General features: G+C 39.1%; 1 protein-coding gene across 1 annotated transcript; it reads left to right on the top strand.

The window, feature by feature from the left end:
• Positions 1–1501: 1501 nt before the first annotated feature.
• Positions 1502–12691, top strand: LOC129862704 (troponin I, fast skeletal muscle-like). Its single transcript, XM_055934603.1, has 7 exons — positions 1502–1568; positions 9159–9191; positions 9308–9344; positions 10389–10517; positions 10936–11025; positions 11129–11305; positions 11970–12691. The coding sequence occupies exons 2-7, from the start codon at positions 9184–9186 to the stop codon at positions 12063–12065; spliced, it is 537 nt and encodes a 178-aa protein (XP_055790578.1). The 5' UTR covers positions 1502–1568; positions 9159–9183; the 3' UTR covers positions 12066–12691.
• The last annotated feature ends 543 nt before the right edge of the window (positions 12692–13234 follow it).

Raw genomic sequence — 13234 nt, 5'->3', positions numbered from 1 at the left:
ACACTTTATCAAATCATACAATACTGTATAAGGCACTACAACACTACTTTCTTCTGTTCGGATGAACACTTTTTCTCAGTGCTGTTCTCTGTTTAGGATGAACACTGCTCAGCGCCACCTCTACCTGGTAAGTTCTGGAAGAAAAGCCCAAGCATGATGCTGTTCTATACTGAACAAAAATATAAATGCAACATGCAACAATTTCATGAGATTTTACTGAGTTACAGTTCATAGAAGAAAATCGGTCAATTAAAATTAATTCACAAGGCTCTAATGACAGGAAAGGGGCACAGCTTATAAGAATGATGTTTTTCCTCCACAAAAGGGCTTTATTACAGACAGAAATACTCCTCAACATCCCTCCCCCCACCTCCCTCAGACGATCCCACAGGTGAAGAAGCCTGTGGGAGGTCTGGGCTGGCGTGGTTACAGTTGGTCTGCAATTGTGAGGCCGGTTGGACATACTGACAAATTCTATAAAACGACGGAGGCGGCTTATGGTTGAGAAATGAATATAACATTTTCTGCCGATAGCTCTGGTGGACATTCCTGCATTCAACATGCCAATTGCACGCTCCCTCAAAACATGAGACATCTGTAGCATTGTGTTGTGTGACAAAACTGCACATTTTAGAGTTGCCTTTTATTGTTTTCAGCACAAGGTGCACCTGTGCAGTGATCATGCTTTTAATCAGCTTCTTGATATACCACACCTGTCAGGTGGCTGGATTATCTTGGCGAAGGAGAAATGCTCACCAACAGGGATGTAAACAAATGTGTGCACATCATTTGAGAGAAATAAGCTTTTTGCGCGTATGGAAAATTTCTGGGATTTTTTATTTCAGCTCATGAAACATGGGACCAACCTTTTACATGTTAGGTTCATATGTTTGTTCAGTATATATTGCATCACCATTAACTGCTCACTGTTTCTCTACAGTAGCTTGCACTGTAGGCCACACTGTTGTCAGTTCTTGATAATTATAAGTCTATGGTCACTTGATTAACAGCTTCCTGAACAGTCTCCTTCACTATGCAGACAAAACCAATTCCCTGGGACCTTTTACCAGGTCACACTTAAACCTGCCGTCTCCTTAACTTTCATCACTGAGCGTTCCCTCCGTTCCCTCTTTTCTTCTCCCTGCTTAAACTGGTGGTGGTGGTACACTTCCATATCACACCGCCACTTCTTTGTTGACATGTTTTTCTAAATCTCCCTATCAAACACACTAGCAACTCTAAACCTGTCTCTCAATTCTTCACACTTTCTAAGCGAAAGGTGCCCATCTAACTGGCAGTAGTAAACCAAGATACCCACAACCAATCAAAAAGGAAGTACTAAATAAGGCTGTTGTCTAAAGGAAAGTGTGAAGGAGGGGGTTCTTGCTTGCCAGCCTATTGGCCCATGGATAAATTGACTTCCATAAACAGAACGATTGGATTTCCTTGGCCATTGGGGAATGCAATATATACCATCTTATAATTCCATCTGCTGCTGTACCCACTAGCCAGTCTCACCCATCCCTCTGCCAAAATCTGTCGCTCTCCTCTTTCTACTTAGCTCTTAGGTAAGAACTGCTATTCTTTCAGCCTGCTCTGCTGGTGAATTGGTTGGATTTATTCATTCTGTTTCCTAGTTTTAAATTCGTTGGTGCTGGTTTATGTTAGTTTTATATTTGGGGTTTTGGACTTAATGATTCTGTTTGGACCTGGAGGTTTTTGTGGTGTTGCTTTCTTGAATTCTGTCAGAGTGGTTGTTTCAAGCAGATGTATTGCCCAAAGGTTTATGATTACAGCATGTTTTCATTGAAGTACCTTGCAAACATTTGTGAAAGAGATATCCAGCACTTTCTACATTACAGTAAGTTGTATCTCAGTTGTTCTAGATTTAGATGCTGTTTATGGGGCCGTTTGACATTGCAAATATAAACACCATGTCCATTTCTGAGGTAAACAGGTAAACAAGAGGTAATCCAACCAATATTGCGGAGATATAGGTGGGCTATGTTCATACAGTCACCTGCCTTGATATGCGGTCCGACAAAGTGTTGAAACGTGACACCTTTATCTTATGGATTGCGGTGTAATACCCCCAGTGTGTATCTTGGTGTCAACACAAACTATTTTGATGTAACTAATACTTTAAAGATGAAGGCTCGGCTGGAGTATCTCAAACTTGAGGATGGTTATGTTGATGGTGGGGATGGGAAGGCGCGTACCGTGGTAAAGCAGCTACGTCAGGTTGATGAATTGGGTTTGCATAATAAAGGAGATCATAGAGGATTATACTACGTTATCACAGAGGTGATTTAAGACTTTTGTCCTGCCATTGTAATGTGATACAGTGATTGTCAGCTTTCTGAACATGTCTTTGTGTGCTGAATGAAGTCACTGCATTTGTATATCAGTGTTTAATCAAGTGTGAAGTTAACTTCAAGCATTGAAGGCTGCATGTTGATATTCCATGGTTTTATGTATCTGCAATGATACCAACACTCATGTCACAGAAATGGTATTTATCACGTGTTGATACATTTTAGTATGCAATACCCTCAAATAATGTCTTTTTAAAGATGTGTACATATCCAAAGTACAACAAGAAGAGTTCCCTTTTCGTCAGGAGTGTAACGTCTGCTTCCAAATCACACCCTCAAACACGTATATCCCCTGAACGCAGCTCACTTTCCAGCCCACTTTCCAGCTCACACTCTCAAACACCTAGATCCCCTGAACGCAGCTCAATCTCCAGATCCCAAACACCTGAATTCTAATCACCTATTCACACACCTGTCATTATGTCATTATCATTAACACACACTTCAGTTCTTTGCACCCCGTCACTGTGAGATATTGTTTTTTTTGTGACGCATGTCTTTCAGCGCTCTGGGTTGCCCATGATGCACGCCTCCCGTGTATGATAGTTTTTGCCTGCCTCATTAACGATGCCTTTTGCCTATTCCCTGCCTGTACTTTAGCTGGATATCCTGTTCTCTACCTATTGCCTGATCTCCCGGACTACGTTACTAGCCTTTTCCCTGCCTGTACTGTTGCCCTTTTGGACCCCCTGTGTATGACATTCTGCCTGTCCCTGGACCCAGTTACCTGCATCCTCCTGTGGTCCTTTGCAAAAAAACACTTGCTTTGCACTGCACTTTAAACCAGCTCTCTGTCTCCCCTCGTGTTCATTACAAGGAGAACACAGATCTACTTTTTATGTCTATTTTGAGGAATTAGATATGTTTTTCACTGATATCAATGTCACTGATGATGATGACCATCTTTGAAAGCTGTTTCCTTTCAAACTTCCCCAGCTGATAAGCCTCTTTGATTTTTACTGAGGATAGTCACTGTCCATGGCACCATCTGCCAAAGAAGAAGAGTCAAAGCCACATCTAATCCTTTAAGAAAGCACTGGGATTATCAAATTCACAATACATGTTTATAGGAGATTTCGTTTTAGCAGATATATCCAGGGGCTTTTATTGTGGTATTTGACATCAGTTCTGACCATAGGTGTTTAAACACCAACTCAAAGTAGTTATGTTAAGTCTTGAAGCACTGGAGTGGTCTCATTGGTCTGTTGCAGGCAGGGGGCCTTTATTTCAGATGGTGTGTAACGTCTCTGCCATCCCAGGGATGTTCTAAAGGGTAAGGTGGGCATCAACAGAGGTGGTATCAGGTTGTTGATAATCTCCCAGCCTTCCATTACGGTACTTCTCATGGATAACAGCTGGCTCTCATATATTTAGCCTAATTTAGACCCTGCTGCTTTTCCAGGGCCAAATGGCCCTCACTTGCATTGGTAGGCTATAGTGTTTCCCCTTAGCGGAACACTTATGGCAGAATCTACTGTACAGGGACATTCCTAGGTGACTCAACTTGGCATGACTTCTGAAAGGGCCTCCTTAAGAGATTCCGGGAGAGGTTAATTGGTACATCTGTTTAGGTTAGGTGAACACAGTCATGTGTAATTATTTTTTGGTATGTGGTATCCTCCCACGTTCCATCAACGTTAATCTGAACAGGAATGGAAAACACAAACTATTTGATAGTTCGATACTCATACTCTCATTAGAATATGTCAAAAGTTAAGACCTTTAACCATTGTAGTTACGTCACATAAGTTGACATAATGGTGAAATGTATTCTTATTTTTTTCCCACTGTAAAACAAAACCAGGTATTTTATAACAAAAAGTTGCCAAGTAAATCTAAACCTAATTCATGATACAAACAAGATTTGAATTGTCCCACTTTCAAATACAAAAATTTGAAACATTTCTGCAGCAATGGGAAAAAAACAGGTAATTGCTCATTGGCAAGTAATTGTACTAAATGAGTTGGAAATTTATATGAAATATTTTGGGGTATCAATAATTCAATATAATATTGGTATCGATATGAGATAGGCATATCGTAATAAAATAAAATGTTATTTGTCACATACGCTGAATAAAACAGGTGTAGACCTTACAGGGAAATGCTTACTTACAAGCCCTTAACCAACAACACAGATTTAAGAAAAATAAGTGTTGAGAAAGAATTTACCTCTAACGTCTACCAAACCCGGATCCGGGAGCACCCCCATCACAAAAGCTGACTAGCATAGCCTAGCCTAAAGCCACAGGGATATCATATAATAAAATGTTCATGAAATCACAAGTCCAAGACACCAAATGAAAGATACACATCTTGTGAATAAAGCCATCATTTCTGATTTTTAAAATGTTTTACAGGGAAGACAAAATATGTAAATCTATTAGCTAACCACGTTAGCAAAAGACACCACTTCCATACTCCACCATTTTCTTACTGCATCAGTAGCTATCACAAATTCAACCAAATAAAGATATAAATAGCCACTAACCAAAAGCAACCTCATCAGATGACAGTATGATAACATATTTATTGTATAGCATATGTTTTGTTAGAAAAATGTGCATATTTCAGGTATAAATCAGAGTTTACCATTGCAGCCACTATCACAACTCTCACCAAAGCGACTAGAATAACTACAGAGACCATTGTGTATTAGCTAATTACTCATCATAAAACATTTCTTAAAAATACACAGCGTACAGCAGATGAAAGACACAGATCTTGTGAATCCAGACAATATTTCAGATTTTCTAAGTGTTTTACAGCGAAAACACAATATAGCGTTATATTAGCTTAGCACAATAGCGAACATCACACCAGCATTGATTCAAGGCAAAAATAGTGATAACGTATAAACCACCAAAATATATAAATTTTTTCACTAATCTTCTCAGAATTCTTCAGATGACAGTCCTATAACATCATATTACACAATGCATATAGAGTTTGTTCGAAAATGTGCATATTTAGCGGCACAAATCGTGCTTATACAATGAGAATAGTGTCCAAAACCTCAAGCAATCTGTCCGGCGCCATCTTGGAGAGGCACCTATTCTAATCGAAAACTATTCATAAACTTGACTAAAAAGAAACAGGTTGGACAGCAATTGAAAGACAAATTAGTTCTTAATGCAATCGCTGGGTTACATTTTTAAAATTAACGTTACTTCAAAATACAGTGTGCAATAAAGCAAGGCTACACTGCAAGTAATGGCGGCTTATGCATTTGACTTTTTTCAACAGAACAACGAATTATCAGCATAAATAGTTCTTACTTTTTGATGAACTCTCATCAGAATCTTGGGATAGGTGTCCTTTGTCCAAAATAATCGTTGCTAGGTTGGAGAACGTCCTCTTCAGCGTTGCAATTAGCAGTAAACGATAGCATGAGAGAGAGAGATACCCAACTTCCTACAACGCCACGAAAATAAATACCCGAAAATCGCAATATACTGACATAAACTGATATAATTCGGTTAAAAATAACAAGATTATGATGTCTTTAAAGCCTATATCGAATAAAAACACAGCCGGAAATGTCTAAGATCTATAACCGATGTTTCCAGTAGAACGTGCCAAGGTCCTCAGTGCGTCAGAGCGAAGGGGAAAAGAACGATACACGTCTTTGCCAAGGGGTTTATAACCTTTGGGAACTACATAGAGACTCCATTTCAAGTCTCCCTATTCGCTAACAACCAGGGGAAGGCGTATGCAGTGCATCTCAACCAATAGAAGACAGGCAGAGTTATACACAGGTCTGAGAGCAGGTTGGAAAATTTGGCATTCTCACATCCACATAGGGAAATTGCTCTAAGTCCAGTTCTGTTTCACTCACAGATATAATTCAAACGGTTTTAGAAACTAGAGAGTGTTTTCTATCCAATAGTAATAATAATATGCATATTGTACGAGTAAGAATTGAGTACGAGGCAGTTTAATTTGGGAACGTCAAGATTACATAGTGCTAACAGCTCCCCCTATTGACAAGAAGTTTTAAATAAAGGTTAAATAAAAAAAATTAAAAAGACTACCTCATGAAGTTGGTTGAGAGAATGGCAAGAGTGTGCAAAGGCAAACAGTGGCTACTTTGAAGATTCTCAAATATAAAATATATTTTGATTTATTGAACACTTTTTGGTTACTACATGATTCCAAATGTGTTATTTCATAGTTTTGGTGTCTGAACTAGTGTTCTACAATGTAGAACATAGTAAAAACATAGAAAAACCCTTGAATGAGTAGGTGTGTCCATACCTTTGACTGGTACTGTATGTAAATTAGATATTTCTGTATTTCATTTTCAATATATTTGCAAACATTTCTAAAAGCATGTTTTCACTTTGTCATAATTTTTTTAATACAAGCTAGCTACACTAGCTAACTGGCTGCTAGTGTAGTTTGAAAACAAGGATCAAAACAAGTAATCCATAGTAGCTACAACACTCGCATACATATTTTTAACAACATAGCAAACACAACATATCACTTTATTTAGCAAAATATAGCTATCTCTTACCTTTTCAGCCATCTGGTTTTGAATCTCTTAGCTAGCTAGCAAGTAAACTCCATTCCTTAAATCCACAAAGTAAAAGTAATGCAATGTCCAAGATGTGTAAAAGTCTGGGTAACACGTTTTAATTGGTATTGACATTTCAGACAAATGGACAGTCCAGTGCTCACTCTGTTCACCTGCCAACAGCAAGCAGTGAAGGAGATGATGTCATGGTGGTTGCCTCTGGACAGCTTACCCCAGGGCAAAACCCAGACAACATGTTGATAAAATATGCATCTCAAAATATGAAATCGTCTCGATTTAAGCTACTTCAAGCAAGGCAAAGCAGTGATGCCCATGCTGACCCTGTCTATTAACAGTGACTGGAGTCAGATAAGATCTCGCGTCAAGGATTCTAATGGATTTGAATGGATGGACAGAAAGGCATGAATACCCTGGTGCCTTTACTTAGGTTTTGATGCAGTTTTAGACAACTTTGAGATTTTGAGCATAAATCACCAGAATCATTGAGAAAAAACATTAGATAGTAAAACATTTTTTTCATAACAGCTTTTTTTATTTGATTATCACATGGGTACGCCCTGCCTACCCTGAACGCATGTCACTATTGCAATGTTATTTATAAATCTGATATGATATAATTTAAAAAACTGCGACTTACAGTGCATTCGGAAAGTATTCAGACCGCTTGACTATTTACACATAATAATTTACACACAATAATTTACACGCAATAATCAATCTGCATACAATACCCAATAATGACAAAGCGAAAAAAGGTTTTTAGAAAAAAAAACGGAAATACCTTATTTACATAAGTATTCAGACCCTTTGCTATGAGACACGGAATTGAGCTCAGGTGCATCCTGTTTCCATTGATCATCCTTGAGATTTTTTCTACAACTTGATTGGCGTCCACCTGTGGTAAAGTCAATTGATTGGACATGATTTGATAAGGCACACACGTGTCTATAAGGTCCCACAGTTGATAGTCCACGTCAGAGCAAAAACCAAACCATGAGGTGGAAGGAATTGTCCGTAGAGCACCGAGACAGGATTGTGTGGAGGCACAGATCTGGGGAAGGGTACCAAAAAATGTCTGCAGCATTGAAGGTCCCTAAGAACACAGTTGCCTCCATCAATCTTAAATTGAAGAAGTTTGGAACCACCAAGACTGAGCTGGCTGCCCAGCCAAACTAAGCAATCATGGGAGAAGGGCCTTGGTCAGGGAGGTGACCAAGAACCTGATTGTCACTTTGAAAGAGCTCCAGAGTTCCTCTGTGGAGATGGGAGAACAGTCCAGAAGGACAACTATCTCTGCAGCACTCCACTAATCAGGCCTTTATTGTAGAGTGGCCAGACGGAAGCCACTCCTCAGCAAAAGATACATGACAGCCCGCTTGGAGTTAGCCAAAAGGCACCTAAAGGACTCTCAGACCAGGATAAACAAGATTCTCTGGTCTCATGAAACCAAGATTTAACTCTTTGGCCCAAATGCTAAGCGTCACGTCTGGAGGAAACCTGACACCATCCCTATGGTGAAGTATGGTGGTGGCAGCATCATGCTATGGGGATGTTTTTCAGCAGCAGGGACTGGGAGACTAGTCAGGATCGAGGGAAAGATGGACGGAGCAAAGTACAGAGAGATCCTTGATGAAAACTTGCTCCATAGTGCTTAGGACCTCAGACTGGGGCGAAGGTTCACCTTCCAACATGACAACAACCCTAAGCACACCGCCCAGACAATGCAGGAGTGGTTTAGGGAGTGGCCAAGCTGAGCCCGTAATTTAACCCGTTTGAACATCTCTGGAGAGACCTAAAAATAGCTGTGCAGTGACGCTCCCCAGCCAACCTGACAGAGCTTGAGAGGATCTGCAAAGATGAATGGGAGGAAGTCCCCAAATACAGGTGTGCCAAGCTTGTAGAATCATACCCAAGAAGACTTAAAGGCTGTAATCGCTGCCAAAGGTTGAACAAAGTACTGAGTAAAGGGTTTGAATACTATTGTAAATGTGATATTTCTGTTTAAATTTCTTATGAATTTGCATAATATTCTTAACATGTTTTTACTTTGTCATTATGAGGTATTGTGTGTAGATTGATGAGTGGGAAAAAAAACAATTTAATGAATTTTTAAATAATGCTGTAACCTAACAAAATGTGGAAAATCAAGGGGTCTGAATACTTTCCAAAGGCACTGTATATCAATACAGATTTTCCATATCAGTGCCCATCACTATAAATAATTGACCTCTCTTTTTTCACAGTGTGTGAAATTAAAGGAACGCCAAGATGTCGGAGTGAGTAACTTAGAACGAACATTGATTATGATCAAACATTTATTATGACGTAAATGACCCAGTCCAAGTTTTCCCTTAACCTTTTTTTTATCAAACAATATATTATACCTCCACAGGAAAAAGATGCCTTCGAGTCGGAGGCATTACCTGAAGGTAAACATTTTAAAATATCTGATGTTAATCGTTGTTTTATTATGTATATTTTTTACTGAGGTAGCAACCATGGGAACATTCTTTGAGTTGGGGGTGCTGGTGGGGGGAGGGGGGGGAGAGTGAAAAAAACTCCTTTATCAATAAATTGCATTTGCGTATAGTGGTATACAGTTGAGGCGTTTTTCGGATCTGAAAAAAAGGTCTTTTAAAAAATAATTAGATAGAAGACATTACCAGAATATTTTTTTATGTTTTTTATATTTTTTAATACTCTGACCGTGACAAACTGAGAGCAATAAAAATGACCTGGTCTAAAATTCAAACAATAGCTCTGGCCAATGAAGAGACCCTAGGCTAGTAAACAAACTTTCCAGTTGCACTGACTCACCCAATGGTGAAGATGAAGCCTAGGCTACTCACCGGTGATGTTTGATGCGCTCGTGCCTATAGCCTGACAGTGGCAACCAACCATAGAAATATAATCCGTAGATGGCAGTTCCCCTTCAAGTCAGGACTGACAGCCATTGCTAGCTCACCCATGGGTTTAACTGTAAAATTTCCAGAGTTAGAGGTTCCAAAACTCTTCTATGGATTATATGTCTATGGCCACAATTTAACAATCTGTTCCATATTAGGTGTGCATGCTTGCTGCCCAAATTGCGGCCTTCCCGACTGTAAATGACTTAATCCACAGTTATTTTTAGAAGCTTTTGATCTTCTGTGGCTAAATTATGCTCTCTGGTGTAGTATTTTATTTATGTCTGTACAGACAGGAGTAATATAAATGTACATTTAAAAATTAAAAATAAAAAAATTTGCCCAAATTATTTCAAATAATCAGGGGGTGCTGCAGCACCTCCAGCACCCCTACTTCCTTCGGCTATGTCAGCAACCATAAATACAATGGTTATACTGGAGAACACAAGTACATCATATCTTACGGTTAAGTTTTACACTAAAGCCTGTTTACAAAAAAGGTCTACTTGATTCTGGTCGGGCTAGGCTTTTCATAAGTGTAACCTGCATGCTTTCCATTGTCTCCAGAGCTTGATGCTCTCCATTGCTAAAGGCTTACTGGAAGAAGAGGCAAAGGAGAATGAGCAGGAGAGAATAAGATGGATGGAGGAGAACTGCCCTCCCCTGTCCCTACCAGTGGGTACTCAACAGTTAATGGTAAACCAAACAACTAATCAAATAATTACATGATATTCCTCAAGCAAGGGGGGTGGCCGATGCCATCACATCAGACAAACTCCGTGAATGCCCTACTCATTGAAGTTTGCAGTTGTGTAAAGAAAATATACTTGGGATATAGTTTTCAACAGGAAAGATAAAAAAATATCTGGAGTGCATCTTTAATGTGGCATTTCACTCCACAATCAAAGTTTGGTTATATCCCTAAATCTATTTGGAGGGGGGGGGTGGATGTGCCTTTGTATAAAGATGATTACAACATTTGTTGCTGTATTCAAACGTGTTGAATAACGTTTTCACTATTAAATAATAAAATAATAATAACATTAGTAGTTGTATTAGTATTATCATTATGATGCTGATTATTAATGTCTGATATTTGTTGATATCACCTCAGGAGTTCTTGAAAGAGTTACACCATAAGATTGACGTGATAGATGAGGAGAGATATGATCTGGAGAACAAAGTGAACAAATCAACTAAGGAGGTATATCAAATTCACTTTCCCTCACACCTCCTAAAACTTGAAATCCATTCCATCAGTAGCAACAATGTGGTGACAGTTGTTGTTCTCTTCTTCCATTGACCAGATTGAAGATTTGAACATTAAAGTTATTGACTTGAAGGGCAAGTTCAAGAAGCCAACTTTGAGGAAAGTGCGTATGTCTGCTGATGCTATGCTCCAGGCTCTGCTGGGCTCCAAGCACAAGGTGTCAATGGATCTGAGAGCCAACTTGAAACAAGTGAAGAAGGAGGTGAAAGAAGAGGTGTGTAACTGTTCAATAACATAACACTATATTGTAGAGTTGTCTCATCGACTAACTTTGTTCTGGTGCACTTATTTTGAGTCACTGATCATTTAGACAAATCACAATTCCGGAAGTCTTTCGAATTTCAGAAGGGGAGGGGACATTTGGACCATAGACTTGCCGAAAATTGTCTGAGAGATTCCGTTTAGAGGGGTGGAGACTTAACTTGTCTCATTAGCACATTTTCTAACACGTCTCCCCCTCAATTGAGCATCTGACGCAATTACACAAGATTTTAGTTCTGGGTGTCCAAGGTGACCCATTGGGAGACATTGTTATTGTCAAACCTGAGGCCTTGTTATTATGTTCTATTGTAAGAGGTTGGTCTTACTGAAATGTGTTCATAGATAAGCTCAGCAGAGCCTATATTAATAAGACTGATTGATTTTATATAGAGTTGCCCCAAACCCCTAATACAGGGTAAGATATATTTTTATCCCCCTACTGTAAGTAGGATTGGGAGAAGGGTCAAGGGTCATCTACAGTAGATCTGTGGTTAGGGATCATGTGACATGACAAACAAGCCGCCTTCTTTGCCTTCACCACTCTATTATCTCAAGGTTTCACCGACACCATTTAGTGAATTCTAAACCCTGAACCTTTGACTATGTTGCTATTGCAGGATAAGGAACTGCGTAATGTTGGAGACTGGCGTCAGAACATTGAAGACAAGTCTGGCATGGATGGCAGGAAGAAGATGTTTGAGTCCGAGAGTTAAATTAGTCCACATATTTTCCCTGTATAGATCCCGATAAGCCAAAGTTATTTGTTCGACACAATGGGAAAACATTTGTGTGAGCATCTTTAATGGCTCATGCTAGCAATGGCTGATAAGCAACACATAGCTCAGAGTTTGTCATATTTATCACCATGTTATAATTTGCACCAGTGTATGTTTCTGTAAAACAAAGTACATTTACATTTTATTAGTGGAACAGAAAAGTATTAATAGATTATTTTCAGATTGCCAAAGACACACAAAAGATACACGTCAAATAACACTATTTGACGTCACAAAATATTTTTATTTGACACTTCAAAAAACACAAGTCTATTATAGAATGTTGTGTGCACTGAATTTGCATGCGCAATGCATTGAAGTCAAGAGCCACCACTATGGTCAGTAGCACTGTCAAAGCTGCAAAAAAAACTCTGCAAACAGGCACACACACCGGACACGATGTGATTACAATACAGCGTTTGTAATAAGCCAAAGTTATTTGTTTCGACCGAATGGGAAGACGTTTGTGTGATCATCTTTAATGGCTGATGGTAGCAATGGAACAGTGGGACAGAAACTTATTAATAAATGCTTTTCAGTTGGCCACAATTTCTTGTCCCTGTGTGATCAAGTCTATGTTTTGTTTATGACTTGTCTCTGTCTTGTCTACACTCGAAGACATGCTGGTTTAAAAACAACCCAATATGGATTATTTGGTAACCCAGTGCTGGGTGAATATAAAACAGAACCCACGTTGGGTTATTTTTACCCAGCCAGTTGGGTTGCGTGTATAACACAACATGTTGGGTTGTTAAGATTTCCCAAACACGGGTTCATTTAACCATCAGTTGGGTATTATTTACTTTCATGACGGGTTGACCTAGCAGCTTGTTCTTTTTATATTAATCCTCAGGTTATTTTCAGGAGGCGTGGCTTAGTAGTGGCATGGCTTTCAGACCTTATTGGCCACCCGTGAGAGTACATGTAATTCCTGTTCGTCATGTTAAGTTTACATACTGCACATAACATTTTTCTTTGTGTGCATTTGACACGATGTGATTACAATACCGCGTTTTTAATAAGCCAAAGTTATTTGTTTCACTGAATGGGAATACGTTTGAGTGAGCATTTGACATAAGATCAGGATTAAACTATCAGGATAAAAA

Source organism: Salvelinus fontinalis, chromosome 9, assembly GCF_029448725.1.
Source record: "Salvelinus fontinalis isolate EN_2023a chromosome 9, ASM2944872v1, whole genome shotgun sequence".
Lineage (NCBI taxonomy): Eukaryota > Metazoa > Chordata > Actinopteri > Salmoniformes > Salmonidae > Salvelinus > Salvelinus fontinalis.
This window is presented reverse-complemented; position numbering and strand designations above follow the sequence as displayed.